The 25,111-nt window shown below is 45.5% G+C and overlaps 1 protein-coding gene across 1 annotated transcript in view; it reads right to left on the reverse strand.

Annotated features, from left to right (window-relative positions):
* LOC310798326 (cadherin-4-like) overlaps positions 1-15,392 on the reverse strand; it is a gene marked incomplete at both ends in the record, with an annotated part of 263,719 nt that extends 248,327 nt beyond the window's left edge. Inside the window, 2 exon segments of the mRNA XM_083660852.1 lie at positions 13,795-13,909; positions 15,333-15,392. Coding sequence (XP_083516978.1) covers positions 13,795-13,909; positions 15,333-15,392 — 175 coding nt within the window.
* Between the last annotated feature and the right edge of the window lie 9,719 nt (positions 15,393-25,111).

Genomic DNA, 25,111 nt, shown 5'->3' on the forward strand with positions numbered 1-25,111 from the left:
CACAGTCATAAACGGGTGGAGTGCAATCTATGAATAATGGAGCAGAGGAGAGAGCGGTGTGTGCGATGAGATTCGGAGGAGGTCGTTCCCAGCGCGGTGGGCATCCGTAAGTCGCTGTGTATCGACACATACAAGTACAAAGACGTGGCCTGCTTTCTCATTAAGACGTGGCCTGCTTTCTCAAATCTAAATAGACAGCGATTTGACGCAATCAAATCCAGAACGCGTCGCCGCCATAGGAGGTGCAATTTTCCCAATTTGATTTTTCTCTTGATGGAGGCTAGATTTGTGTTTCCGTTTGCTTTTATGGTCGGTGCCGTCGTTTCCCAAACTGGTTCTTTTATGTGCGGCATGGAGCCCGCTGAAACATTATGCAGTGTATCTTTCTTACCGCACCAAGACTAATCTGCAGCGCACGCACACACACACACACGCACGCACGCACACACACACACACACACACACACACACACACACACACACACACACACACTGAGGCCTTGGCCACACTGATCCGTGGTGTCTGTCCGTGTGCGTTCATTTCTCTGTTCACTTCCATTCATTTTCAATGTCAGCTGTCCGACTGTCGGTGGAGCACTCAGAAGCGTACGTATCCAGAAGATTTGCATACGTTTTGATGGACAGAAAGTTGAAGAGGGATGAACTTTTTCTGGATGGACGTATCGGATGGTCGGATAGTCACTGTCCATTTAGCCAATCAGAGTCGAGGTCTCGAGAGGAGGCGTTCCGAGATTTGTTTCAACTTTTCAAAGAAGATGGCGGCCGAGGCGGTGAAGGAGGCTATAATTAATGCTGTGTACACCATCCCGCTGTTGTACAACGTGATAGTCAGTGTCACCGTCTGATTTCACCATCTAATCTGGTCATTCAGTGGCATTTTATTGCCACATAAGTAACGTAGCGCTCAGAGCTAACAGCTAGCTGACGCCAGCTTTCTTCTTCTCTCGGTTTATAGGCGGGTCGCTGACACCTTCAAGGTGCTTACCGCCACCTGCTGTACAAGTAGGTTACTTGTACAGGCAACGGACATAAATCTATCCGTCTATCCGTCTCGGATCAGTGTGGCCAAGGCCTTAGTTTAGATGTAGCTGTACACATCATTGTAGTTGCACTGAGTTTAGACGTTGCTGTATACATCATTGTAGTTGCACTGAGTTTAGACGTAGCTGTACACATCATTGTAGTTGCCCTCATTCACTTCCTCTTCAAAGCCGTGAACAGTGGCTCGCGTGAAACAAGACGCAAATAAACTCCGAGACTATGGTGGCACTTTATATTTGCATATTTTAAAAGTGAAATACTGTAATAATCCCCATGTGAATCTTTAAAGATGGCTCTAAAAACAGCCCTCTGGCCTGATGGAAACCACGTAATTAATTTGATTTCTCCACAGTAGCGTGGCAGCCGCTGCAGAAGCTGATAACAAACGGCACCGAGCAGAACATCTGCTGCCGAACGCCTGAACTTTGAGGTGTCATGTTCCGGAGCGTGGAGGAATATCGGGATGGCAGTTTAACGTGCTAAACCCAAACCCCTGAGTGGTACAGCAGCACCTACTCCCAGTAACACCTGACAGGCTGTGAGCACGGAGCTCGCTGGCATCAACAGTGCACGCTACACTATATCAATTATACCGACTTTAAAACTGTCAACCCCTCACCGTGTTTTCATGCACTATACATTACACCAAATTGAGCAATTCAATAGCATGTTTTTTGTGTGTGTGTATATAATTAAAATACAACTTCACACATCACTCTGTGGCGAGATGGATTTGAAAACAATCGCATTCTATGTTTAACTTTGAAGTGTTGCGTCTAATAAAAAAGATTGATACAATGTGACAAGTGGAAAAGCAGATCGCAGCTTGCCTGCCTGCCTTTACTCTACTAATCAAATGTGCTAATTGATGTGGGAATAGAGAGACTGAACTCATTGAATGGCAAGTTTCTTCCCACGCCGGAAATATTCTCCAGGAACCTGCAGACATGTACAGTATACACACAGTGCACTGGTCCTGATTTAACCTCTCCAGATTATTTCATTACCTCTATATATAAAGCTTTCTGTCTCTCTCTCTCTCTCTCTCTCTCTGTTTCTCTGTCTCTCTCTCCCATGCCTATCCTTTGCTTACTAATGAGCCGTGAGATTGACAGCTGGATTACTGGGCTGGTTTGTAATCCTTTAATTTCTCCATTTAAGATAATCACCCTCTGGATGAAGCGCTGCCTACACACGCACACACGCGCACACGCACGCACACACACACACACACACACACACACGCACACACACACACACACACACACACACACACACACACGCACACACACGCACACACACACACACACTTACATACATTACATACATTACATACACAAACTGAGTGCACAAAATACACTGTGTGCAATGTGCATATTATAGTGGTTATAGTGATCAACCGCTTATATTGATCAAAAAGCTTGGTCCCGAACCATTCCTATACACATGCGGTTTAAATAATTAGCTTATAGTGATCATTTTGGGCCTTTTCCCACCGGAGAACAACAGATTTCTGTTTTTACCACGTAATTTTAGATATTTTTTTACTTACAAACTGCCCCGGTCCCAAGGTGATCGCTATAAGAGGAGTGCACTGTATAAAATAAATATGTGTGTGTTTATGCATGAGTGAGGAGAATATGGTAAAAGTAGCGGCGCACACCAGCAACTCTGACCCAGTATAGATTATGTGACTGAATTAAACCAGAGGACAAAGTAGAGCACACAGGCCTTTTGTGCGGCTGGGGACCTTTTTGATATTAGACTTTAGCAGAACACAGGCAGCTTGACAGTGCAAGGCTTTTAATTAAGGCCCATGGCTTCAGAAATAGCTGTACAGTAACAATACAGACAGAGTGGCCCTCTGGAGATGCGTTTAGCAGCAGCAGCAGCAGCAGCAGCTCGGAGGGATATATGGGTGGAGTCACGCCCGGCGTAAATCATTGTGATTGGGCGAGTGGCGTTTCCTGCGCTCCTGCAGTGCTGCTGACTGACTGAGGAGATGAGTGTTGGGGAACATGAGGGGTCAAGTGGCACGGCACAAGGTCAAAGCGCTTGAGCATAACTCATGGATGAAGTGAGACGCTGTGTGTCACCTGGAGGCCCTGACTCAGGGGGGGGAGGGGGAGGGGGAGGGGGGAGGAGGCAGGTACAGAGAGCCAAAGTCACGCCCACTTCCGGGTTAGTACATGTGCACCAAGAGGTTTCATCCGCCGTTTATTTTCCCATAGACCTTTCGTAAAATGCTTATAGAAATTGTTTTCGTTGGTGAAACCAAGCGATTCAGCTGTATTTAGAATCAGGAGAGACCACGGAACATTTCACTCAGACCAAAACTTAAAAAAAAAATAGAAAAGATGTTACTTTTTTTAATACGCTATTTTTTTTAAATGTTTTGGTCCGAGGGAAATGTTCTATGGTGTTGCCTGTTCCTAAATATAGGCGAATTGTTTGCTTTGACTAAGTAAAAGTATTTTTACAAGCATTTTACGAAATGTGTATGGGAGAATAAATAGCGGATACAATCTCTTGGTGCGCATGCCTAACCCGGAAGTGGGTGCGACTTTGGCTCTATATAGAGCCGAGCAAGGGGCAGTGATATATTTCATCATCTGATATGAACAGAATCACATCGTACTGCGGTTTAAGTATCACCCAAATCACACATCTCCGATGGCGGATGACAGTGTCTCATTACTGTAATGTGAGTGTCGTGACTTAATACAGTATTACACTTCATAACAAATCAAATACATGGCTGCTATGTGAGTTTCATTTGCCATTTGATTTGCATCTTGGGGGAAATGGTATCATTTTCAATATTTAACTCTAACTGCACCCTAAAACACAAGTTAGACAAGGCTCGTCACACTGCTTAAAACAACTTTAAACTTAGCCTGCTGCCTCTTGGGAGCTGTGTGGGAGAGAGCTGTACGGCTGTGTGTGTGTGTGTGTGTGTGTGTGTGTGTGTGTGTGTGTGTGTGTGTGTCTGTGTCACTTAAAGGGATAGTTCAGATTATTTGTCGTGGGGTTGCATGAGGTACTTATCGATATTACCTACAGTACAGTAGATTGCGGTTTGGGGAAGCAGAGAGTAGTACAGTACTACCGGCACAGAAGCAAAGCAATATACTGCTGTGGAGGGGGTCATATTTTAGCCACCTAAAAGAGGAAGGCCCACCTAAACAAATCCATATCAGTGTACGCTATATGAACAATATCTTAAGTGCTTTACCCTGCCGTCAAACAGGCCTTTCCTTTGGCACTGCATCTTCTCAAGCGTAGAACTTCGATATTGCTACACACGTCACGCACTGTACCACGCCGCAACAGTACGTTTCTGACCCAGGCAGCGATCTGCTTCATGATTTTGTTGTTGTGGCTAATGGCCACTTTTGCTGAATGCAAAAATCAAATGCCATTTTCAAAATATTATATTGCTGAGAAGAAGAAAAATAAAAAAAATCACACCAGCACCGACACACACTACTGATTATAGGCACAACCCTGCATCGCACTACCAATAATTACTCATTTTTTGGATAGCGAATATTGTCACATTGAATGCAATGTGTTGGTTTACTGATTATTTGGTTCAATGCCTGGTTAAAAAAATGACGGCCCTGATGAAATATAGATTTCCTTGATGTGGAGAAGCTTCCGGAGATCTCACTGTATGCTTCATGAGGATAGTGGTTTGGCACTGCAGGAAGCAGTTACGCTCAAGTAACACCTTCAAAAGTGTGATTTTGCTGTTCTACCTCCACCTCCCCTCCTCTCTCCTGGAGGAAGACAAGAGTGGAGCTGATGGGGACGTCCACCTCTCCTCCTCTCTCCTGGAGGAAGACAGGAGTGGAGCTGGGGACGTCCACCTCTCCTCCTCTCTCCTGGAGGGACAAGAGTGGAGCTGGGGACGTCCACATCTCCTCCTCTCTCCTGGAGGAAGACAAGAGTGGAGCTGGGGACGTCCACATCTCCTCCTCTCTCCTGGAGGAAGACAAGAGTGGAGCTGATGGGGACGTCCACCTCTCCTCCTCTCTCCTGGAGGAAGAGAAGAGTGGAGCTGGGGACGTCCACCTCTCCTCCTCTCTCCTGGAGGAAGACAAGAGTGGAGCTGGGGATGTCCACATCAAAGACGAAGGACTATCTCTCCCAGAAAAACCTGGAGACGGTGATACATGCTTTTATTACCACCCGCTTAGACTACTGCAACGCACTTTATGCGGGGATCGACCAGTCCCTGCTCCGCCGCCTCCAGATGGTCCAAAACGCGGCTGCGCGCCTCCTCACGGGCACCAAAAAACGTGAGCACATCAGCCCGGTTCTGTCCTCATTACACTGGCTGCCTGTGCGCTTCCGCATTGATTTTAAATTAGCTCTCACCGTTTTTAAAGCACTAAACGGAACGGCCCCTCCTTACATCTCTGAGCTGCTGCACCGCCACACCCCTTCCAGATCCCTTAGATCAGCAGACCAGTCCCTGCTGGTAGTGCCCAGAACCAGGCTGAAAACTAGGGGGGACAGAGCCTTCTCGGCTGCTGCTCCCAAGCTCTGGAACAGCCTCCCCCTCCATGTAAGAGCCGCCCAGACACTCGAGGTTTTTAAATCTCAACTAAAAACCCACCTGTTCTCCCTGGCCTTCCCCCCCACTTAGCCCTCAATATGTCCCTGGCTTTACCGTTTATTGCTTTTATTGTTTTATTGTTCTATTGTCTTATTGTCTTATTGCCTCCAGTCCTTCTCCCCCATTTTTAAATTGCCATTATTTCTTGTATTGTGTTATATTTTATTTAGTACTTTGCACTCATCTGTTTATTTGTACCTGCCTATACCTGTGAAGCACTTTGGTTCCAGCTGCCGCTGTATGGAAATGTGCTATATAAATAAAGCTGACTTGACTTGACTTGACATCCTCTCCAACCCCCCCGGTTGAGAAAGATCCACTGTAATTACAGTAATTACAACACCACTCAGAAGTGGAATAAGGCTCATGCAGGCTGGGGCTGATGGAAGAAGCGGCTGGCGACTTGCACATGTATCGGAGGAAGCACGTGCTAGTCTACAACTCTCCTCAGATCAGCAGAGAGGGTGGAGCAACGACTGGGACAGAAGGGGGAATTGGCCAAGTACAATTGGGGAAAGAAAATGGCAGAAAAATCAGAAGAAAAAATAAGTAGGTGGGAGGAAGAAAAATATATTCCGTGTGTGAATTCATGTTTTTTTTTATTTCTGGAAGAATGCGCAAGACGACTCTCAGCCAATCCAAAGAGCCAGCATTGAAAAGGCTATTATTTTAAAAAGGTGATAAGTTAAAATGAAAATTGGTTCCATTTTGTTCTTTTGCTAAACATTTTCCTGAGAGTGGGCGTTTGCAACGGTTCTTACGCTGCTCTTTTCTCTTCCTACCACAGTGTAACAGTAGCAAAAGCCCCCCCTCCCCCATCAATTGTAGAAATAATTATTTCTCCCAACTAACCACCTAAATGGCACATAGGCTGCTACACTGTAGCGAGTATGGCTGCTGCTGCAACGAGCCAAGCAAACAAAGTAACACGCAAGTGAAGGGTTTTAAGCTGAGCAAGCAGCACTTCAGCAGCGACGCCCTAATTAGTATTCAGATGCATGTAAATCCCAGAGCTTAGAGTAGTGGGGGGAACCTTCATGATGAACTGCTAGATATACTGGGTTACACACATGGCGAAGAGGTGAAGCAGGGGTCTTCTGTGGGGAAAATGACTCGTTTGTGCATCGCAACAAAAGCCTATAGATTAAGGCCCTATAGTATATACACCCCCCCCCCACACACACACACACACACACACACACACACACACACACACACACACACACACAATCGTTAAAGTGCACAGAGATGTAAAGCGCTAACTCGCATTGATTGTGAGAGAGGGTGGTCAATTACTGTATCAAAAGGTTTTCGTTAACGAAATGCAAATAGTATGCATGGAATACAAGGTCATCGATGGCGTACGTACTGTTTGTACGATGGCGTACGTACTGTTTGTGCGATGGCGTACGTACTGTTTGTGCGATGGCGTACGTACTGTTTGTGCGATGGCGTACGTACTGTTTGTGCGATGGCGTACGTACTGTTTGTGCGATGGCGTACATACTGTTTGCCGCGGTTTTCTTTGATAGCGCATGTGAGCAAATAGAGGCATCCAAAAAGTACAAAAAAGGCACGCACATCCAGTGAGGGGTTAAAACCAGGTGCAGGACCGAAGTGCAAATAAGTAATAGAAATAGAGTCCGCACACTGGCAGCTGCTCCCAAATATTTATTTGACCACAAAAAAGTGACGGCAGTTCGGGCAAAGCCCTTCCTCAGACATAAATGTAGTGTAGAGACACACCCCTTAAGTCCCCTCGCAGGGGTCACCTGACACATCATGTGATACATATAATTAAACATACAGTGCACTTGTTCACATGATCAAATAGAGGCATCCATCAGGACTCGCGGGGTTAAACGGCCATCATTTGGGGTGGACTTCCATGAAATGAGTCTTGGTTGCTTTCAGAGTGATTAATGAATATTCCTAAAGGCTGTTAGCTCTCCTAAAGTAAAGTAGTGCTGGCTCTCCTAAAGTAAAGTAGTGCACTGGCTCTCCTAAAGTAAAGTAGTGCTGGCTCTCCTAAAGTAAAGTAGTGCACTCACTGGCTCTTATTTAAAGGTTTCTTAGCGTCTTCTGGGTTCTGGCTGCTGAGGCAGAAAGAGTTCCAGAAGGAAACACCAATGTCTGCTTTATCCAAGAATATGCTTTGCTCAAAATCTGCCCTTGTCTCCACTCCTGAGATAGAAAAGTGTGTAGCTTCCCCGTTCCAACACAGTCCTGGCTTTTTTTTTTTTTTTTTTTTTTTTATATCTGCATTAAGCCCTTGCCAAGGACTCTTTTTTGGCTAACACCATCACAAGTGCCTACTTTCCTCTCTCCGCTTCCATCACCCCGCGCCACGCTATAATTTAACCCACAGCCGCCGGCTCCCGCAGATGCAATCGGAGGTCTGATAATATCATGATTAGCTCCGTTTGAAGGTCAGGATTCAGGGCACATTTTGAGCTCACCCCTATTTTGTGGAGGAAATTCAGATCTACTGCGTAAATGTCCCCCGGTGGAGTGTTAATGGAAAGAGTGCACAACGCTTTTCTGGAAGAGGCTGCTGCGGCGGCCGAGCTCTCGCCTTTTCAGCTCAGCTCAGACACTGCCAGGAAGTCTAAAACTGCAATAGCTGCAACGTCTCTCTGTGGCCACCAGGTGGGAAAGCCGGGGGAAACTATTTGTGTTGGTTAATGAAACTCCTCGAGTGTGAACGCCATGACCCACTGGCCACTGACCAACCATCATACAGTTACAGCTGATATCAGTGGACGAGCTACACGAGCTCGGGCGGAGAAGATCGGTGTACTAGAACTAATAAAATTGGCAACGGAAAACCCTGACAACAACAACAACAGGGCAATAATATCTCTGCTGACAGCCGGTTCCCCCCGTCTATCAAACCCCTTTTTTTTTTACCGACTACCAGCACAGAGGAAATGACTCCAAAACGGGGATGAAAAGCATTGTGCCGTGGTGTGTCGTATATCTTGGGTGGCTGGCTTGTTGATGGAACGAGCCGGGCATGTATGTCATGTTGTAGTAGTAGCAGGGAGTTTGAGGGATATAGGAGCGGTCGCTTTGGCTCGGTAAGAAGGCAGAGGGGGAGATAAAGAGAAATGATGTGGGCTCATCTTTCCTACCTGTATTCTATCAGCTCGCCGCAGACTGCGGGTCCTGGCCGCCCAGAGATGAAAGACTCTCCGGAGGGACAAGAAGAGAGACGTTAGCGAGTCGGAGGGAAAATGGCATCCCGCTTATCAAACGGCTGGAAACGTAATCCCCCCCATCCCCATCACCACCACCACCCACCCCCCACCCCCCCACCCCGCGCCGCCCGGCCCACCCCCCACCACAACCACCGCTCCCCGGGGTCTGGCCACACTTATGAAAGCCCTGTCACTTTGGATAGAAGGTTAGCAGTCTGAAGTTCTCCACGGCGTTAGCGTTACACGTCAAGCAGGCTGTTTCAAACCAGATATGCGCCGCTTTGTCAGATTTTTCCCAGCGTCGTTTCTTAATTGGGGTCACGTCACACGAGTCGTTTTGTGTGCGTAACTTTGCAGAGACGGAAATTAAACTATAAGGCAATCCGTGCCAGAAGCATACGGCCATGATGGAGGCATGATCCCACTTAAATGAATCCGTTTAGCACGTCGGCTAAGTAATTGTTCCCCGCGTGCGCCGCGGCAGTTATTCGAAGCGAGTGGGGAAATTGCGGCTAACTGCGATAGAACGACCCAATCTAGAATGAGAAAGAAGAAGAAGACGACGAAAACACAAAGAAGGAAAAAGACAGCTTGTATGTATTATTATTATTATTATTATTATTATTGTTCATCTCCTAAGATTCCAGAGAAAACAACAACACGATGAAAACAAGCCCCATTCTCTTTGAATGAGCAATGCAGAGCTGCTGCTACAAAGCACAACCTTCCACAGGAATACAGACTCTACTTTGACACGTCTCTTATGTTGCTGTCACCCAAGAAGACAAAGTTGTCATCGCTGCTTTCTCTCTCTCTCTCTCTCTCTCTCTCTCTGCCTCGGCCGGCCGATTGAATTTCTAAAAACCTAGTATTGCATTACTCCAATTGATTTTTCCCCCCCCGCCCCTCCTCCAAAAACAAGGTCATTTGCGATTGCAGCTCTGAAAGAAAGCGCTTTTCCTCCTTTGTCACAAAATGTCGAAGGCGTAAAAGAAGAGCGATGCGCTCTCAGACTAGCGTTGTTGATGATGTCACACGGGCGCTGCTGCGGCGGCGCTCCTGTGTTCAGGGCCGGTCAAAGGGTCAACCCCATCACTGCCGTCTATTCAAATATACACTGACAGCGACTTAAAGAGGCACGATCCTGAAGGAACTGCAGTTCGAATCAATGTCTTTTGTGGTGAGGACACGTCCCCCCTCGTCCCCCCCGTCCCCCCCGTCCCCTCCGGCCGTGTTCCTAGGTGTCTGTTCCGGCTCTTTGAGCGAGGTGATGGTTTACACAGCGATGTGCAATCACCGGAATCTCTCTTTTCATGGCTTATCTGGCCACAGCGGGTATCTGCACGGCCCGAGCACCAGGCCTCGCTCTCTGCCTGCCTGTGTGTGTGCTGCTGCAGACTCCCCCCTTCCTCCACCACCCGCCTCCACCCGCCTCCAGCTCTCATCCAGCTCTGAGACAATCGTCTCCATAGGAGCATGAGATGATTTATTCAGCCCAACTTAGGGGCTGCAGCACGGAGATGTGTGTGTTAGTTAAACAAAGGTCTTTTATGGTCGACCACTAAGCCATAAAAGCCTGTTTAACCTATAAGGCCAAGGAAGAATGGCCAAAGGCAGAAAGGCAGGGAGGGGCGCTGAATGACGCATCAGAATATCAAAATGACCTTTTGAGACTTGACCACCAGAAAAATAAATAAAACGGAAGGATAAACACATATTTTGGCCGATAAGACGTGTGTGATATATAGATATACAGTAGATAGATATCTATCTATATCTCTCTATCTATCTCTCTATATACTGTATATATATTAGGCCTACACGATATGAGGAAAATCTGCGATGTGCGATAACATTGTTCAATATTGCGATGACGATACGACTTGCGATAAATAAACAAAAAAAGTATGCATATTAGCTATAAAGTTCCTATGTCTTTCTGCTTTAATAATGCTAACATAGACCCCAAACATAGCCTATGCCCACTGAATAAAGAAATGAAATACACACTGACTCTAGCTGAAACTACACACAGCGTGTTTGGGCTTTGGCAGAGGGGCGGAGTGCACTGTTGCAAGGGAAAGGTGTACGCTGGATCTTTGACATGCTCAATAAACATGGGTTGGTGTCAAATCAGTGGGTCTCAAACTTTTGGGGCTTCAGTCCAGCATTTACCTGATTCCAGAATCAAGGTACCCCGACCACAACATTTTGCTTAGAAAACGGCAAGAGAAAACTAAACCATACGATGCACTGAAGTGACTGATAAGTGACTTACTTTAACGTTTCATTCATTTTCATGATTTATTCTCACATTTCTCTCAAGTACCGCCTGTAGTACCTCCACATACCACTAGGGGTATGCGTACCCCTGGTTTGGGAACCACCACTGGTGTCAATGAAAGTGACATCTAAATGATGATGTGGTCGCTCATCAACTGCCCACACTCCATCAAAACAGAAAAAAAGCCACAATGTTCCCCTGCTGGAAACAGGAGGGCGGTTCAGGCCGCAGCTGCTGGGGCCGGTGTTGGACGGTCTCTCTCCCCCCATCGCTCACTGTCCGTTTCTCCAGGGAGACAACAGCCGTGGCCCCCAGCGGGGTCCAGCAGCCCCCCAGCCGGCTGCGTAGCGCCCCCCCAGCCCTTCCCTCCTCTCTCGCTCCGGAGCCCCCATTTGTATTCTGGGAAAGTGACAGTTTGGGGTTATTCACACCGTGGCGTTAGTATTAAAGGCTTCGTCCCACTTTGTATGGCACCCTATAGAAAACACATCTTCCCGTCAGCCTAGCCACTGGCCATTCATCACTGCATGAGGACCTGAGCTGCTGCTGCTGCTGCTGCCCGCATCCCTGTGAGTGGCCAGTAGGGACGACAGCGTAGCTCCTGGATTGATTTTCAACAACGAACAAACACCACCGAAACAGAGGTGTAGAGAGAGAGAGAGAGAGAGAGAGAGAGAGAGAGAGAGAGAGAGAGAGAGAGAGAGAGAGAGAGAGAGAGAGAGAGAGAGCGAGAGTAGAAGCAAAGGTAATATTGGATCAAGGCTAAGGTTGATGTACCAGATAAGCTAAATCAAATTGATACAGTTGCGCTTTGCTTGCTGTAACTTTTTTTGTATTGAAGGTTTTTCCCCCACCTACTGGGAAAACCCACAGCCACCTGCACACAGGCACAGGTACACGTTCAGACACACACACACACACACACGTACGCGCATACATACACGCGCACACGCACACACACACACACACGTACGCGCATACACACACACGCGCGCGCGCGCGCACACACACACGCAGGCATCATCTGTCCAGATGCATTCGTCAACATTGTTTTGGCTATACAGGGTCAGCGAGGACGCGCCTCAGCCAATTTCCAGACGGGCAGAAACCTTGAGCACCAAGCCCTTCAGGCAAACTTGCTCCCCATTGACCGGCTGCAGCATCCCTTGTCAGCCTCCAAAATAACAAAATAACCTCCAGAATAATTCAATTGTTTCGCTCAGAGCCGTTACAAAGAGAACACCATTTTCTCCAAATATCATTTCACATAACAATAGACTAAATATTTGGCTATAAAAGCCACGTGTCAGGGGAGAGCTAAGCTTATTGCACTCTGCTGTTGAGTTGCTCCCACAAGTGTGAGTAACAGCCCCCGAGTAGGTTAGGGCTAAGAAATATGGCGGAATGTGTAACAACCCGAATCTCCAACCGCCAGTCGCCCAACATCTGGCTGCAGAAACCTGTACTGCAACATCTGAGATGTTCCTAAATGCTCACGTCATATAGCTCCAAGCCCTCCATGTTCCTTCCTGGGGTAAGTTCATCCTCTTGAAATCATATAAGTCTACAGGGCTTAGATCTAGGTCTACGTTCCGGGAAGGATCGTGCATCAGTGGTCTAAGCTGCGTACCACCACGTAGACGCAGCAATGTCCCGAGTTCGAATCCGGCCCAGGACCTTTTTCCACACGTCATTTGCTTCTCCTAATCTTTCCTGTCTATCGCTACTGTAAAACTATAACAATAAGGCATAACCCATCCCCAACAATCATAATATTATAAAACACGGTGTATCTTCTAGAAGTGCAAACAGTAAAAAATGAACGTTGCTTATCAAAGGTCAATTTAATATTTTCCGTTTTTTTCTGTCAATTATTGACATGCTGCCGAGAGGGGTTTATTTTTCATTGACGTTACGGCAAAAGGAAAGGCCGGGCTGCATAATGTCACATGGCAGCAGAGGCACCGCCGGCACTCAAAAGAAACCGAGCGAATGAAAAGAGAATCGAATTCCTCCGAAAAATAGAAAGAATGAAGCTGCTGGGAAACTGTATTAGCACGAACACGAACACGGGGGAATAGAATCAAAGTTGAGCGCTTCCGGCAGTAAACATGCACAGCAGGCAATAGGCCATTTAAATTTAGTCTGCTTTTGCGCGCCTGCTGTTTGATCAATCGACAACAGACGAAAGCAATGCTTTCACAGTAATCAGTGTCATCGACGGGTTTGAAAAACTCCATATCCAACGACACAACACACAAATAGAAAAGCAGTGCGTATATATATATACGTTGCTGTCGCATCATGTCGAACCACAAGGGGAGCGTGTATTCAACACCCCCACGCTGTACACATCCCAAATCTAGATTTATCTGCTTGAATGTATGCATGCCCGCGCTCCAACACCAGCTGCTTATGTTGCACGGCCACAGCCAGAGTGTCCTGTGACCTTCTATGTGGAGTGATGGAGAGCTGGGCACTGTAATATATGTCCCCCCACACGCGCACTCACTCAATCACACGACGAGACTGTGGTGGTGGAACACATCTGGGCAGAGAGGAGAGGAGAGGAGAGGAAAAACCCCTCAGTCGATAAAATGAGCTCCGGCAGATGCGGGGCCTACCTTTGAGAATGCTCTGGCCGTGCAGTACATCCCTTGAGACGATCACCGTGTAGAAGTTCTGGGAGAAGCCTGGTCTGCATGATGGGGGCTTAGGCGGCTGGCCTGCCTTGGTCCCCTGAGGGAGAGGGAACGAGACGGCCTGTTAAGCGTCGGCAAATTGACTGGCGGCCATGGGGGTCAGGCGCTGATCCCACAGGCGCTTCACGCCAGGTATTGAACCTCGCAGTCTCTCTGCGTATAGCCTACAGTGCAGTGGCGGCTTTCGCTCATCAACAACATGTTGCACTTGTTGGACTATCACGAGTGTGGGAAATCCACATCTGGCTTTGGACACCTGTTCCCAAATCACTGTTAGTTAGTGCACCGGAACCTCTCCGGAGATGAACACGGAATGAGACACAGGATGAGAGATGTTGACACTGGCGATGATGACGATGAAGATGATGATGTCTCCTATGATGATCATGAGAACATAATGGTGAAACAACAACGATGATGATGACAGTTATGATGATTATGGCCATGATGCCGATGATTATGGCGCTGCATAAGTTGAACACACTATGCTACACATGGGGACAGCGAGAGAGCAAGGAGGATTGTGTGTGTGTGTGTAAAAGAGAGAGAGAGAGAGAGAGAGAGGGAGGGAGGGAGGGAGAGAGCATAGATAAGGCAAATATGTGACATGCAGGTTAAGGGAAATCCGATTGTGCTGCTGATATAGGCTACTGTATACTTGCATAAAGGCAGACGGCAGTATGCTGCTATATCCAGAGGGCTAATTGTCATTCTCCACCGCAGGATGCAGGTGCAGCAATCCACATACAGCACTGTATCATCAGGAGGTTTTCGACAGAAAACAGGCTACATGATTGGTGGCACTTAAACTGCACCCCCCCCCTAATTGAATAAACAATTCAGTCAAATAAATGTCCCAACGCGCACTTTCGAACTTAACAAATATATATTTGGGAAAATAAGCCTGAATACTGAGCGTTCTCTCTCCTCTCTCCCACTATAAGTTTTTAAATGAACGGGCTAGTTATTCTGGTTGATTCAGTGCTTATGCTTAAATCAAATTGCTGACATGAGCAGTATAATGTTAAGGTCTAATAATGAGCAAATTGCTGAGAGATGAATATCAGAAATGCGTAAACGTGTGCGTAAAGGAAGTTGATTGCAACAAAACGAGTAGTAGGCTACCACCACACCAGTGGGGATCTATACTGCATCCTCTGCAACAATAATACACTGCAGTTCAGACCGGCGAGAGGATGAGGAGTGGTAAAGAATAGAGTTTTCAGAAGCCTATAGTGGTTTGTCTTTTTTCCAATCCACCACAGTTGGAAAAATATGTCGGATCTTAAACGCATCATATTGCCTTTTAGCGCAAGAGTGCGGGGAGAAAGTGAGCCCCGTTCACTGCGACTTTCCCACCGCAAAGCCCCAAGTAACGACTACAGCAGTGCAGCACTTTCACACCGTGAGCCGATGGCACATACATACATACATACATTACATGAATGGATCCATCTTACCGAGGATGCACCCACAACAAGTAAGGTGCACGCCAGGACGACAACGCCGACAATGTTCATCTTTGCAGAATCGTGCGTGATGATGGGGAAAGAGGGAGGAAGAAGAGATGAGTCTCCGCCGAATACACCTTAGTAATTCCCGGAGTGGAGTCGTGTTCCTTCCTGCTCGGTGCAGAGTGGAGAGACCGTCCCTACTTGCCTGGCGCAAAAGTGCCGCTGAGAGACGGAGATGCTGCGCTCCGTGCACAAGAAGCCGGTGCCTATTGGATAACGGCGTCACTACAACCCCTCCTACCGAGAGAGAGAACGCATGGCTGTGTTCCCTGTGAGCGCTTTAAATTGCCCCCTGACTGTGATAGCCGAGCTCATACACACACACCCCGCTAGGATCTATCTATTACAGTGAATTGGGAGGAGAAAAATGTATTTTCCAGGCTATTTAGATTCATATTTTGACTCCCGATGGAGCCAGGCGAGGAGTCTGGAGGTTTGATTGCCCCTTTCGGAACTGCTAACATAGCTCACGCTACTACGCAGTCCCTTATTAGTACACCGCCGATGTAGCCTAAGCAGGTCGCTCCGTCTGCAAAATTGTTCTAACTACTCGATAAAGTTTCGCAAATGAAATTTCAAATGTACTTACCCGCAGAAAAGGGTTGTGTGAACCTGCGCGGATGATGTAGAAACACTAGCGCCACTAATAAACATGTTTAATCCCTCACTGAACCCCAGGTCTAATTTCTTCAAAATGAATCAGCTAGAAACACTCGTCTTCTTCTGCGCTGCTGTCATGGGTGGTGCGCAAAGCAACCATAGCGCTCGCTATCACTTCCGGCCCCTGGCGGCCGGAAGTGGCACTTTTGTAGTCTTTTGTAGTTTTTTGTAAGATGCGCGCAGAAGAGTTTTGGGAGCGCAGGCAGGCTTCGTGTTCGCGATGTCGGAGCATACATGCAGCAATTGCAAAGAACAAATTCAATTTAAAACGAAAGGATTCAACAGAACATCGCTTAAATCATTATCCAGTCCGGCCACAGCTAGATTGGTTTTTCCAAATGTGTCTCCAGCAGAAGCCTACATATGTCCTAATTGTGTAAGGATTCTCGTAAGTAAAACAAAGAAAAAAGGAGTGAAAAGGACATTTTGTAGAACACCAACAAAAGCCCTGGGAGGATCACCAGCAGCCAAAAAAAGGACAGCAACACCCAGAAAGACTCCTCAAACCCCACAACGGTTGTCATCCCTCAGAGGATCACCAGCAGCAGCCAAACAAAGGACAGCAACACCAAGAAAGACTCCTGAAACCCCTCGACTGTCGCCATTTTTAGACACACCAAGACGCAGCAAGTTTATTGGGAGGTCTGGCCCATTGTCCAGAGTAATCAATGCCTTGCATACAAGAAATTATGTCAAAGCAATTAGAGAACTGATGTTGATGACCAGTGGAAAAGCTGCAATTTACAAATGTGTCACTGAGGTGATAAAGGCAGAGGTAAGTGTTAGAAAGAGGATTTATTTATATTATTATTAATATTATTTATTCTATATTAGCAGGGGTGGAAAGTAACTACTAATGCTACTTTATTCCTTCAAAGATGTAGTGTAAAAACTGAGATACTGTAAGTAGCTTTGGATAAAAGCATCTGCCAAATGAAGTAATGTAACTAATTACATTTACTCCATTTACTGTAATTGAGTAGTTTTTTTGTGTACTTGTACTTATTTGAGTAGTTTTTAAAATCAGTAATTTAACTATTACTTAAGTACATTTAGTTTGAAGTAATGTACTTTGTTCCATTTGAAATAGCCTCAGAGTACAGAGTAAAGAACTTCCAAAGTTTCACCAAGTTTTCTGTGAACTGTGTACCAAAAACTGTCCAATCTGTTGACCCTCACTAACTGCCAGTGTTGCCAACTAGTCTCCAAGGACAGTAACTGTTGGCTGCTCAAAAAGTCACTATAGGATCTGACCGATGACATCATCGTAAGGGAGGGAGGGGGGCTATGCTGTGTGTGGGAAGCGCTATGATCAGATATTGCTACAATGACCAGTCGGAAGCAATGAGAATATGGCGCTTAATCAGAAAAAAGCAACTAAGTAACTTTTACTCTGAATACATTTTAATTGAGGTAATTTTTACTTTTACTTAAGTAGATTTTTAAACCGGTATTTTTACTTCTACTTAAGTAAAATTTCATCCAAGTAACAGTACTTCTACTTAAGTACATTTTGTTGGTACTCTTTCCACCCCTGGTAGCATGGTGTTGTTACATTGATACAGGTAGTCCTATATGCATGACTGACTGAACAATGCATGATTTTCAGAAGACGCTGTTGCTGTCTGATTTGGATGGACCTTATTCCAAGAACCTGACCATGGATAACCTGCAAGAATTTTCTTGGGAAAAGTCAATGGACTGGGTTATGGAGAAGGCACCCTTTACCCTGACATGCATGCAGGCAATGTTTCCGCAGCCCCATAAAGTGAAAAATCTGCTCAGGGTTAATGATCTTGAAACCGGGTAGGAGACAATAAGCCAACTGCTCGTCAATAATTGTTAAATATGTTAACCTACAATGCTACTATGATGACATCTCCACTATCCCATCACCTGCAACAGCATGGACTCACAACACCTGCAACACATCACTCCCCTCACAAATTGCTTCCATCACGCATGTACACACACACACACACACTCACTCACTCACTCACTCACTCACTCACTCACTCACTCACTCACTCACTCTCACACTCACACACACACACACACACACACACACACACACACGTGCACAGCAGTATTGATTTGTTTTGGGTCTTAAAGTTTATAAAATGTACAATGTCTAAACTAATATTATACTGCTCTTCTTGTAGTGTCCTCCGAAAAATGACGACCGAGGAAGCTTCAACGATTCTGGACAAGAGGATTGGGATGGTTTTCTCCATTATCATCTTCACCTCCTCCATCAGGAAAAACTTTGTTCAGTCAGCTATAGGGCTGGACATGTGGAGACAAGGCTGCACAGAGAAGACATTCCTGACATTGAACAGCCTTGGTGTCTGCCAGTCCAAACAGTCTGCTAGAGGACATGTGGACAGAATGCGCCTTGAGCACGACAAAGAGCTGAAACTTTGGAAGAAGGAGGTGGAGGTGGAGGTATGTGATGTAAACAAGTAAACGTTTTAATTGAATAAGTGGACATTATCCATTTTCAAATAATAACAAAAAATGTAATACAATATCAATTACTGTTCTTTGTCAGAAAGCACCAGTTAAACGGAGGCTAAACACCAGCAGTGATTCCCAGCAGGCCAGGGCCAGTGCCTACTCACTGACTTTTGACAATGTTCAGGTACTTAATCGATAAATCGTACAGCCCTAATTTCAAGTACAAAAAAATCCTCAAAAATAAAAAGCTGATACTTTTAAAACATTTACAATTACAGATGCATGCTCATGCCAAACACCAGAGCAGTCTGCAAGGCAACAAGTTCTTGCTATGGGCAAACCAGTTTAGCACTCGCTACAGAGTGAATTTCAGCCAGCTAGCAGGTCCAGCGATGATGGCTGTAGACATTCCACCAGCAAACGTCCTTCCTTCTCAGCAGGTGGGTGAGATGGGTGCAGCCTGAAATAATAGGTCATAATTAATATAGTTTCCTAAACAGTATGTGTACCTGTATACTGTCATTGATGTCATGTTAATGATGCTACTGTATATACTTTCTGTATGAACTGTTCAGACATACGAGTCTTTGCGCCAGCGAATGATAACAATTGCCATGCGCATCATCGCTGACAACGTACCAGCCCTGAGTGGCCCCAGATCCAGAGTGGTCAGGCACATCCAACACGCCTACACTAAAGAAATGCAGGAAAAGAGCTCTGTTGTAAGTTCACTTTGAATCCACTCACATTCTCTAATAATTGATTGTTCTCCCAGTGTATAAGCCCTCCTGTTTCTTTTGTTCCGTGTCGATTCATTGTCAATGTTTGGTGTTGCTCCCTGTGTTCCTGTGTTTTTTGGATTAAACACTCTACCTGTACTGCCTGCCTGCATTTAGGTCCTGCTCCCTCCACTCAACACAATGTTGTCTTTGTCAACAGGTCAGCCTGGGCGTGGTCTCAGAAAATCCAAGTTCAAACGACGGAGTCATCAATATCATGGATGGGCTGCACAAGTACGTGCCAACAGTGGCTGGGGGGCCATACCCAATTCTCTGCTGTGGAGATGCACTCACCATTGAGAGAATGCTAAACTGCCGTCGACTCAGGGCCAATGGTGCCACACCAGCTTACAGATTTGAAGGGCTTGTGGAAGCTCCCCAGGAGTTCCACAAGGAATTCATTTGCTTTCAGGTGGGTTCTTGTTTTAGAGAATGTAGACAACTTCTAATATTAACTATTAGTCTATTTGAGTTTAGTTTTTTACTCAGTTCAATAATGTTAATTTTGGAAACTTGGTCTAATAAAACGATATGATTCAATATTACAGGATATGATGGACCTGCTGATGACTAACAAAAGTGTGGAGGCACGAGGGACATTATCCCAAATCAAATACTTCTTCTCACACAAATCCCTCCGGAAAGAAGTAAAGGACAACATTCAACATGTCTGGGATTTTGTATTGGTAATATTAAATTTTAAACAAATCTAGATCCATATGGGTCCATGTAGCTTCTTATATACATATTAATAGTTAATGAGATAGCTTCAATGTTATAACTCCAAAAATGTTCAATAATTAAACTGAATGACTTCAAATGTGTACCCAGTTTGTGGTAGGGGCGTACATCACACTGCTTGTCACCGACATGTCCAACATGAGAAGTGTGGACGACAGACCAGCTGACTACCCAGAGGACCCCGAGGCGCAGATGGACTGGCTCTACAAGACTGCGCAGAGAGTTGTGGACTTCTGCTGGATGCCGCCGTGTCTTGAAGACATCAAGACAGCAGCTACTGCAGCAGAAGAACCACAAAATGGGAACCATGAGATCTACCCATACTGTACTTGTGGAGAAGGTAAGTTCTTAAGAGAATTATCATGACTGACCGGTGTGGACCCTAAAAGGTCCGGGAGTCCTAGGGGAAAGAACCCGGGGATCATGGGAGCCAAAGGGGCTGGGATTGGATTAAAGACTGTTAGAAGTCTGGATAAAAGACGGTTAATAAATCAAATATTTGGCTGTAACAAAAGCATGCACCCCTCAGGCACTTGTAGGGTAGGACCATCCTCCCCTGGTATAATGTGTTTTTGTTTTTGTTACCTCAGAAAAGGTTGGAGAAACGATGATTCAGTGTTGCAGCAAACTCTGCGGGGGCGCTTGGTTCCACGAGAGCTGTGTTCAGCTGGCTGTTGCACCTAGCGCAGATGAGGACTGGTTCTGCAGTGAAGAGTGCCAAGAGGATGGCTCGTATGTGTACTGCGTCTGCAAAAAAAGGTCAGGTGGACAGATGTTTCAGTGTGCCCTCATGGACAAGTGTGAAAGGAGCGAGTGGTACCACGAAGAGTGCCTGACTACCTCAGAAAAGGCCAAAGCCAAGCAACGTAAGAATGTGGAAATCAGCGGTCATCAACTATTATATTACTCATATTTTTATTTAAATAATGATGTTTCCTTATGTTTGTGTGTTATAGCCACATGGTATTGCTCAGGTGACTGCATGAATGCATCACAGCCAAAGGACCACGTGCTGAATTACAGCAAAGCAGTTATCTGGGAGGGGCTGTACAACATCGCAAGACGAGATGCTGTGAGGGAGGGAGATGGAGAAGCCATTACTGACTTCTGGAAGACCGACGTGGTCCTGTTCTGGGGAAGACGGCACCCAAAGTATTTTATTATTGGGCATCAATTACTGACAGGTAACATTTTAATAATGTCTAATGTGTGGGTCGCCCCGGAGGCTCAGCGGCTAAGTCGCTAACCATGTTAACGCTAGTCCTTATCACAGCGACACAGGGTCGAATCCGGCCTGGGCACTGTGCTGCATGTCCTTCCATCTCTCTCTCTCCCACATTTCCTGTCTTTATCTACTGTCCAGTCAATAAAAGCAAAATGCCATAAATGTATTAAAAAAAAGTATAATGTGCTTATTTAAAAGACTAGTTAATATTAGATTAATAGCAGTTTTTGTACATTAGGGATTGAGGGATTCTATCCCGAACGAGTCAGAGAAGACCTGAAGTGGAACCGTGTGGCCAATCTGAGTGGCCAACCGGGAGGGAACATCGGCTTAGACCTTGTTAATGAACTTCAGAACAATGAATTCAAAGGTAAGCATTTTTTTTTCTAACCTTTCATACAGATACTACACATTATGTACAATAAACACAAGGTTCATCAAGGTTACTAATAGGATGTTACAATGTAACAACTGAAATGTGATTCCCGAACTGTGACAATAGCTTAACTGAGTAATAATGAATGATGATGTTTTTCAGACATGGTCCTGCGATCGAGGGGAATGTATACCGACAAACAGATAGACCGATGTGCCCAAATGACAGGTTCATTTGGAAAAGAACTAGATCGTCTGTTCCAAAACTCTGGAATCGGACAGTCTGCCACGCACCATTCTGGCTCAGCCTCGTTCCCAAAAAAAATCACGGCCGACATTGCCAAATTCGTCCACGAGTATAAGAAGGACAAGCTGTTCACCTTCTTTCCTGGGAGGGTCCACAAGGGCTTTGAGAATTTCAGCTACCGCCAAAGCATCAAGGATCCAAGGAAGATGGGGAGAATGATAAGGAGCCTTGCTGAGCAGATGGATGACTGGCGGAGTCTGTCAATAGGATAAATACTGGTGAGATATTAGAATAGGAAACACCTTTGTCTCCATTTAAAATTAATATTCATGTAAAAGTAGGTTAAAACTCGTAAAGTACAGTCACAAACCTTTTACTGCACTGCAGAATCACACACACTGCAGCAAACATCTGTCCTGCATGCTGCTCCAAGTGTGTCCCTGCCCATTTCAGGTATGAAAAGGGACTCCAATGCCAGTCTCCTTATGCATTGATTCTGTTTGGCCTGGTCAATGAGCTTGATCATGCTGGAATCCACATATCTGGAGTTGCATGATCTGCTATATATGTACATGGTGGCTCTACCCTCTGCTCCATCACGGGAACACCGTCCTACCTCCTGCCAGTAGTTGAGGATATTCTTGGGTGGTCCCCAGTGTACAATCCTCCGGATATCCTCAACCTGCACACCCATTCCAAAGGCGATAGTGGCAATGACACATCTGATGTGGCTATCAATCTTTGGGAATGTGGAGAGTATCCTCTGCTGTGTAGTCGGATCAGTGTTCTTGACAAACATTTCTACCAGCTTATTCTCCACTTTGCGCTCCCCACCATTCCAAAAGCCATCTTGAAGCCCCTTATACAACTGCCGGTAAATTTTGCTGACTTCATTGGTGGTACTGTGTAGAATGGAGACATAAATTCATAGTACCAATTATCATTATTCGGTATAACAGTGTGACTACACACATTTACACAGTACATTAATTGGGGTGATTATTTTATTGTATGTATTTGATTGCTTTTGATTACTTAATTTCAAATAATAAATCACCAATTCATATTCCATGCACCCTTATTATGAAGACTTACTTGCAGTAAATGATGCTTTTGGGTGCAACAAGTCCAAACTCTCTCAGATCGGAGATGAGCCAGTCCACTTCTTTGGAAAAATTGCCTGAACAGTTCACCATTGAAAGATGTATGTTTGGCCTGAAAAAAACAGGAGAAATTATTGAAAGATTGTTTTCATTTTGACAGTAATCATTTTTTATGCTTGATAGTGTACAGTATGTGCTTACATACCTGTCAGGTAGGGCAGCAATTATTTCCACTTTGTCCTTGGTTAGTTGGAATTCCTGAAGCACATCCTCCACCATGCTCTCTGTGACTGTTGCTGTTAACAGCAACAGCGGACATGCCAGAGCACAACAGACACGGGGTACCTTCAAATAAACCTCCCTGAATGTGTATCCCCTATAATGGACAATATGATTAGGACCAGAGAGTAATATTTTTAATTTGTTCAGAATACTTGTGTACTCATACTAACCATGCTGTTATGCAATGTGCTTCATCCACAGCAAGAAGACTGATTTTGTCTTTGGTGGACTTGATCCACGACCACCATGGCTCCTCGAAGAGGCATTCAGGAGATATAAATACAAGTGTCTCTTCTCCTTCCAGGACACCTGTCAAAAAGATCAGGGGATGAGCTCCTGTGATTGTTAAATCTTGTATATAGTTATATAGGTATTGCATATAATAAAAATGTGTCTAACATACTTCTCATTGTGTCACTGTCCATGCCCTTCATTACTGCAGCCGCAGACACACCTTTGGCCCTCCAATTATTCACCTGGTCCGTCATTAATGCCTTCAGGGGGCTAACAACAAGGACCAGATGTTTCATCCCAGGGCAGATCTATGAAAGACATGCATAAGTAATGCTAATGTGTCCTTTTCAACAATGGAGCTACAGAAAATTAGATATTGATAGAATTAGCTTTAAAGATAAACAATGGAAAATAGGGGACTGCTAGGGGACTGCCCCCTAGTCCGACACCTCACGAGACCGAGGAAAATAGGGGAAGCTATTAACAAAATTACTGTAATAATCACATGGCTGGCTGTATGTTACTTTTATTTTATAGCTACATTATAGCTGAAAGATAAACAATGGAAAATAGGGGACTGCCCCCTAGTCCGACACCTCATGGTTTTTAAATAGGGGACTGCCCCCTAGTCCGACACCTCACGAGACCGAGGAAAATAGGGGAAGCTATTAACAAAATTACTGTAATAATCACATGGCTGGCTGTATGTTACTTTTTTTTTTATAGCTACATTATAGCTGAAAGATAAACAATGGAAAATAGGGGACTGCCACCTAGTCCGACACCTCACGAGACCGACACCTCATGGTTTTTAAATAGGGGACTGCCCCCTAGTCCGACACCTCACGAGACCGAGGAAAATAGGGGAAGCTATTAACAAAATTACTGTAATAATCACATGGCTGGCTGTATGTTCCTTTATTTTTAGAGCTAAATTATAGCTGAAAGATATACAATGGAAAATAGGGGACTGCCCCCTAGTCCGACACCTCACGAGACCGACACCTCATGGTTTTTGGTTAGGGTCTGGGGGAGGTTAGATTTAGGCGTGGGGGTGGGAGAGGTTAGGTTTTGGGTTAGGGTCTGGGGGAGGTTAGGTTTAGGGTTAGTGAAAAACGGGGAATATAGAACCCGGGGAACATAGACATGATCCCCTGTCCAATGCCTCTTTTTCCGGACTTGTGAGGTGTCGGACTCGTGAGGTATCGGACTACTGCCATGGCACCCCTAGTCCGACACCTCACGAGACCGACACCTCATGGTTTTTAAATAGGGGACTGCCCCCTAGTCCGACACCTCACGAGACCGAGGAAAATAGGGGAAGCTATTAACAAAATTACTGTAATAATCACATGGCTGGCTGTATGTTACTTTTTTTTTATAGCTACATTATAGCTGAAAGATAAACAATGGAAAATAGGGGACTGCCCCCTAGTCCGACACCTCACGAGACCGAGGAAAATAGGGGAAGCTATTAACAAAATTACTGTAATAATCACATGGCTGGCTGTATGTTACTTTTTTTTAATAGCTGAATTGGAGACATGTACTACCGGCCCCACAATATTTTTAAAAAACATTAATAGAAACACATGACATTAAAAACATTGGCAAAGTCATGA

This window comes from Poromitra crassiceps (genome assembly GCF_964638095.1).
Source record: "Poromitra crassiceps genome assembly, chromosome: 25".
NCBI classification, from domain to species: Eukaryota; Metazoa; Chordata; class Actinopteri; order Beryciformes; family Melamphaidae; genus Poromitra; species Poromitra crassiceps.